This window comes from Malurus melanocephalus, unplaced genomic scaffold (assembly GCF_030028575.1).
Source record: "Malurus melanocephalus ecotype Western Australia unplaced genomic scaffold, MMel_1.1 scaffold_527, whole genome shotgun sequence".
Lineage (NCBI taxonomy): Eukaryota > Metazoa > Chordata > Aves > Passeriformes > Maluridae > Malurus > Malurus melanocephalus.
In genome coordinates this window covers 200,963-206,882 of record NW_026623759.1, presented here as the reverse complement: position 1 = coordinate 206,882, position 5,920 = coordinate 200,963, and the positions used below count along the sequence as shown (strand labels likewise).

The following is a 5,920-nucleotide window of genomic DNA, read 5'->3' as shown; positions in this document are numbered from 1 at the left end:
AGAGGGAGGGAAAAAAAAAATGTGCAAGGAGAGGAGGAGTTGTTTTCATTCTCTGACAGTTTTTTGGGACATAAAGGCACCTTCTAAAATGGATAAATTGTCCCTACATTGCGGCTGATCCCTGAGCACCCCAACAGCTCCTTCCCCTTCTTTCCCCGTTGACACAGGGAGCAGATTTGAGATTCCTGGATGGATCCTCTCCTCCAGGTGGCATTTCTGCCTTCAGGTTCCTGATAGATCCTCTATTCATGGTGGCATTTCTGCCTCAAGGTTTCTGGATGGATCCTCGAGGTTCCTGATGGATCCTTGAGGTTCCCAAATGAATCCTATTTTCCCTGTGGAATTTGTGCATCGAGGTTCCTGATGGATCCTCTCCTCCTGGTGGCATTTCTACCTCAAGATTCCCAAATGAATCCTCTTTTCCTCCTGGTGGCATTTCTGCCTTGAGATTCCCAAATGAATCCTCTTTTCCTGGTGTCATTTCTGCCTCGAGGTTCCCAAAAGAATCCTGTTTTCCCTGTGACATTTCTGCCTCGAGGTTCCAGATGGATCCTCGAGGTTCCCAGATGGATCCTCTTTTCCTGGTTGAATTTCTGCCTGGAGGTTCCTGATTTATCCTCTCCCCCAGTGTCATTTCTGCCTCGAGATTCCCAAAAGAATCCTCTTTTCCCTGTGGAATTTCTGCCTCGAGGTTCCTGATGGATCCTCTTTTCCCTATGGAATTTCTGCCTCGAGGTTCCTGATGGATCCTCTCCTCCTGGTGGCATTTCTACCTCAAGATTCCCAAATGAATCCTCTCCTCCTGATGGCATTTCTGCCTCGAGATTCCCAAAAGAATCCTCTTTTCCCTGTGGAATTTCTGCCTCTAGGTTCCCTCCTGGTGGCATTTCTGCCTCGGTGTCACCCACCTGCGTCACTCAGCCACTTCTCCAGCAGGGGTTTGAGCTTGCACATGTTCTTGAAGCTCAGGTTGAGAGCCTCGAAGCGGGAGATGGTGGTCTGGCTGAAATCATTGCCGTAGAGCTTCCCCATGGCCAGGCCCACATCACCCTGCAAGAGGACACGTGGTGAGAGCAGGGAAACCCCTCCCAGGGGTCCCAGCCCCGCTCAGAGTCACAGAAACACAGGAAAAAATTGGCTGGAAAAACTTAGAGATCATCAGCTCCAATCTATGGCCCAGCAGCTCCTCAGCACCCAGTGCCACATTCAGGATTTTTCTAAACTCCCCCAGGGACGGTGACTCCACNTGGGGGTGCTCATGGAGGAATCCAAAGGAGCAGATTCTGGGGGGAGAGGGAGGGAAAAAAAAAATGTGCAAGGAGAGGAGGAGTTGTTTTCATTCCCAGATAGTTTTTTGTGACACAAAGGCACCTTGTAAAATGGATAAATTTTTCCTAGATTGCAAATCCTCCCTTTGATGATTAAAATTGCTCCAAATCCATCAAGGGACAGGAATAGCAGTGCCAATATTTTAACCCACACCCCATTTTTCCTTTGTGAACCTGATTTCCAGCGTGCTCTGATAAGGGCATTATTGAATTTCATTATTGAATTTCACCCCTGGGATCGGGGTGGCTGAGATGTGACAAACAGCTCACACTTCCTGAAGGCTTGGCTGAATCACCCAGGCTGCTGTGAGCTCAGCCCAGGCCAGAACCCCAAATCCTGCTGGGTTTGGGATTTTCCCTCCCAGTGCCACCCTTCCTTCCCCACCCACAGCTCCTAGGCTGATCCCTGAGCACCCCAACAGCTCCTTCCCCTTCTTTCCCCATTGACACAGGGAGCTGATTTGAGGTTCCTGATGGATCCTCTCCTCCAGGTGGCATTTCTGCCTTGAGGTTTCTGGATGGATCCTCGAGGTTCCTGATGGATCCTTGAGGATCCCAAATGAATCCTCTTTTCCTGGTGGCATTTCTGCCTCGAGATTCCTAAAAGAATCCTCTTTTCCAGGTGGCATTTCTGCCTCAAGGTTCCCAGATGGATCCTCAAGGTTCCCAAATGAATCCTCTTTTCCTCATTTCTGCCTTGAGGTTCCCAGATGGATCCCCTTTTCCCTATGGAATTTCTGCCTCGAGGTTCCTGGATGGATCCTTGAGGTTCCCAAATGAATCCTCTTTTCCTGGTGACATTTCTGCCTCACGATTCCCAAATGAACCCTCTTTTCCCAGTGGCATTTCTGCCTTGAGGTTCCTGATGGATCCTCATTTCCTGGTGGCATTTCTGCCTCGAGATTCCCAAATAAATCCTCTTTTCCTGGTGGCATTTCTGCCTCTAGGTTCTGGATGGATCCTCTCCTGCAGGTGGCATTTCTGCCTCGAGGTTCCCAAAAGAATTCTGTTTTTATTATGGAATTTCTGCCTCGAGGTTCCTGATGGATCCTCTTTTCCTGGTGGCCTTTCTACCTCAAGATTCCCAAATGAATCCTCTCCTCCTGGCGGCATTTCTGCCTTGAGATTCCCTCCTGGTGGCATTTCTGCCCCGGTGTCACCCACCTGCGTCACTCAGCCAYTTCTCCAGCAGGGGTTTGAGCTTGCACATGTTTTTGAAGCTCAGGTTGAGAGCCTCGAAGCGGGAGATGGTGGTCTGGCTGAAATCGTTGCCGTAGAGCTTCCCCATGGCCAGGCCCACGTCACCCTGCAAGAGGACAGGCAGTGAGAGCAGGGAAACGCCTCCCAAGGCATCCCAGCCACGCTCAGAGTCACAAAATCACAGAAAAAAATTGTCTGGAAAAGCTTTGAGATCATCAGCTCCAATCTATGGCCCAGCAGCTCCTCAGCACCCAGTGCCACATTCAGGATTTTTCTAAACTCCCCCAGGGACGGTGACTCCACCACCTCCAGTGCCCAATCACTCTTTCAGTGAAGAATTTTTTCCTAAAATCCAACCTAAACTCCAGGATGACTTCAGTTTTGTTCCCATCACCTTTCTGCCAGGGAAAAATGTTATTTTTTCTCCCAGGAATTTGCCCCATGCCCCCAAATACTGGAGAAGGGGCAGACAATGAGGTCGTGGTGAGGTTGTGTTTGGAAGGGAATGCTGCAAAATACTCCAAATTTACCTAATCCAGCCTTTCCTTTTTCTACCCCAAATCCCTCCACCCCTCCCTCCCTCTCACCTGTGTGAAGCCCAGCTTGATCCTCCTTTGTTTGAAAGTCTTGGCGAATTTTTCCAGCTCCTCCAGGTCGCTGGGCTCCTCGGATGCTCCCGCTGGGGTCAGGTGCTTTGCCACTTGCAAATGCTGGGGGACATCCAAGTGGGGCTCCACCGAGGAACCAGGGAGGCCAGAGCGCCCCACAGCCTGTCCAAACRACCCCAAAAACCATAAAAATATAAAATTACCCCATTTCCTGTGCTATCTGCCCTCCCTGAAGCAAATCTCGCGGGTGGGAATGTGAGGTTACCTGGGACGCCAGGCTGGGTCCGGGTTGGGAGAGGAGGAGGCTGCCCTGCTGCTGAGGGAAGGAGAGGAGGTTTGGCTGCAAAGCTGAGGAGGAAAACAAAACAAACAAACAAAAAAAACCAAACAAAAAAAAACAAAAAAAAAAAAAAAAAAAAGAGACAAATCTGGTCAATGAACATCCCCAGGAAAAGTTCAGAGTAGGCAGCTCCGTTTGTTATTTCTTGATCAAAATACAAGAATTTCAGCTGCTAGGGACAAATCTGGCTCAGAGGAGGCAGAAAAGATTCTTCCCGTGGCCTTTTGGCCTGCAAGGGATTATTAAAATAATGATAAAAGGGAAATATCTCATTTGCTGATCCCTGAGTGCCACTCGTCATGCTCAGACTGAGCATTTTTCACTCTTCTAATCCTGATTTTAGGTGCCAAGCAGCAGAGAAYTTCCTACAAGGATATAGGGAAGGATCGTGGGGAACTCTCCCTGTACTCCATCATGGCAGCTTTTAGAAAAATGGACATCTTATTTCCCATATAAGCTCTTCTGACTCCAACGTTCAGCCACTTGATCTTGTTAAAAACCCCCTGATCCCCCAGTCAATCTCGTGAGCCCTCCCACACCGCTCTCCAGTCCACATTTCATTTTTCCAGCAGCATTTGGAAGCCGTCTGACCCTTCCTTTCCTACCCTACTGTATTTCAAATAAATTGAATTGCTCTCCGAACGCAGGAGCTGACACGGAATGATGAAAGGAAAAAAGGAGGGGAACCCATAAACCCAACAAAAACTGGGATTTATGGACACTGTGTAATTGTTTCGTTGACAAACTGCCGAGTGCAAGCCCACATCTCTTCGAGGGAATGTCCTACAGGATTAGGTTGTGTAGYTCCCCAGGAATTTAGGTGATATCAAGTCCATTGTGAGTGAAACCTGTGGAATTTAGCGAGGATTTACAACCTCGCTCAGAGCAGTCGATGTATTTCATTGATCATTACTGACAATTCCTGGGAAATCCATAGAAATTTATGGATTTGTGTTAATAAAGGGAAAAATGATAATCCCGAGAATCAATCACTTCCCTCCCCCTCTGTCTCTCTTTCTGCCTTTTCTGATTTAATTCAGATCTGATGTGCTCTATCCCATTTATTTACTGAGGGTGGAATTAAGCCTTGCCTAACGCTGGAACAACTCAGAATTTCCACTTTGGGTTGGTGAGGATTGGAATTTCCAGCAGTGCAGGTGATAAATCACTGGAACTGCTCTGCCTTGGGATGTGGCAGCTGCTGTGTCACGGGGAGCCTTTAAAATCATGATTGAACACTTTTGTGAGAGCTCAGCTCGAGCTGCGAGGGAAATTAATGATCCAGGAATCTGAATAATCCAGGAATTGCCGGGATGGAGGCTGGGATTCCATCAGATGGGATTTCAGCAGCGATGTTTGGGATTTCCAGCATCATTCCCACTTTTAGGGAGCCCTCCCCACCCTGACTCGGGTGGGGGCTGTGCAGGGAAGGAGGAATCAGACCTGGGAATTTCTATGACAGCTTTAAAAAACAACCCAAATTAAATTCTTGTCCCTCTTGGAAAGGTTCAGCCCTCAGCCAGGACCTTTTGGCCAAAAAAAATCCATTTATGGACCCACAGTCCAATATCACTCAAGATATTCCTATAACAGCCCCAAGGACAAATCAGGAATATTTTCTGTGGTTTTTTTTTTTTTTCAGGAGGAAGAAAACTCCACTTTACAAAACCAAATTCCACAAAACCAACCTGAGCCTTCATTTTCGCTGCCCACTGGCTGTGAATGCACGTGGCCAAGGATCATTAAACCAAGGCAATCACCCATGAAAATGGAAATATTCCTGCACAGAAAATGGAAATATTCCTGCACAAAAATCCAGCTCCTGGCCAGAATATCCTGCCTTGGTCAAGCCTGGAACTGGAAGGGCTGGCAACCAAACAAGTGGCCAAATAGCTGCCCAAAAAATTCACTAAACACATAAATTCTAAGCTGTAAAAGGCAGCAAGTTCTGCTGTGCAGTAAAAGATGTTTATTATTCATGAATAAAAGCAGGCAGCAAGGAATWGATTGCCCTGACCGTATTTCAAACAAACTCATTCAGAATTATTTGTAAATATACATCAAGTATCTTTATCCATCCCTCAGCACCATTTGGCAGAGAGGAGAATTTATTYGTTGTCAGGAAGAAATAAATTTCCCACTTGCTTTTGGAGTGTGGGTTCAAGCTGCAGAGATTTAAGGTTATAACTCTGAATTTTAGCTGATACAGAGGGAATTCTGTGCTGGGATAAATCAAAAATTCAGGCAGAGGATCCAAGTCCCCTCGGATCTGCCAGGTTATGGATCAAAGCCTAACTCTGCCCATGAGCAGCAGAAAACATCCTCYATCTCCATCCCTGGTTTTGGAAAAATGCTGTAAAAATATGGGTGTTAACAACAGAATTACAGAGTCTTCTTCAAGCCCTGAGTCCGGTCCTCAGTGCTTTCCTGGAGATGATTTTTCT

At 47.3% G+C, this 5,920-nt stretch overlaps 1 protein-coding gene across 1 annotated transcript in view; it reads right to left on the bottom strand.

The window, feature by feature from the left end:
- The window catches only part of POU2F3 (POU class 2 homeobox 3), a 47,085-nt gene that overhangs the window by 8,193 nt on the left and 32,972 nt on the right, over positions 1-5,920 (bottom strand). The window contains exons 7-11 of the mRNA XM_057381766.1: positions 3,402-3,484; positions 3,116-3,298; positions 2,493-2,634; positions 1,242-1,283; positions 909-1,106 (exon numbers count right to left, since the gene is read on the bottom strand). Of these exons, the coding sequence (XP_057237749.1) occupies positions 909-1,106; positions 1,242-1,283; positions 2,493-2,634; positions 3,116-3,298; positions 3,402-3,484 (648 nt within the window). The remainder of the gene's footprint in view (positions 1-908; positions 1,107-1,241; positions 1,284-2,492; positions 2,635-3,115; positions 3,299-3,401; positions 3,485-5,920) is intronic.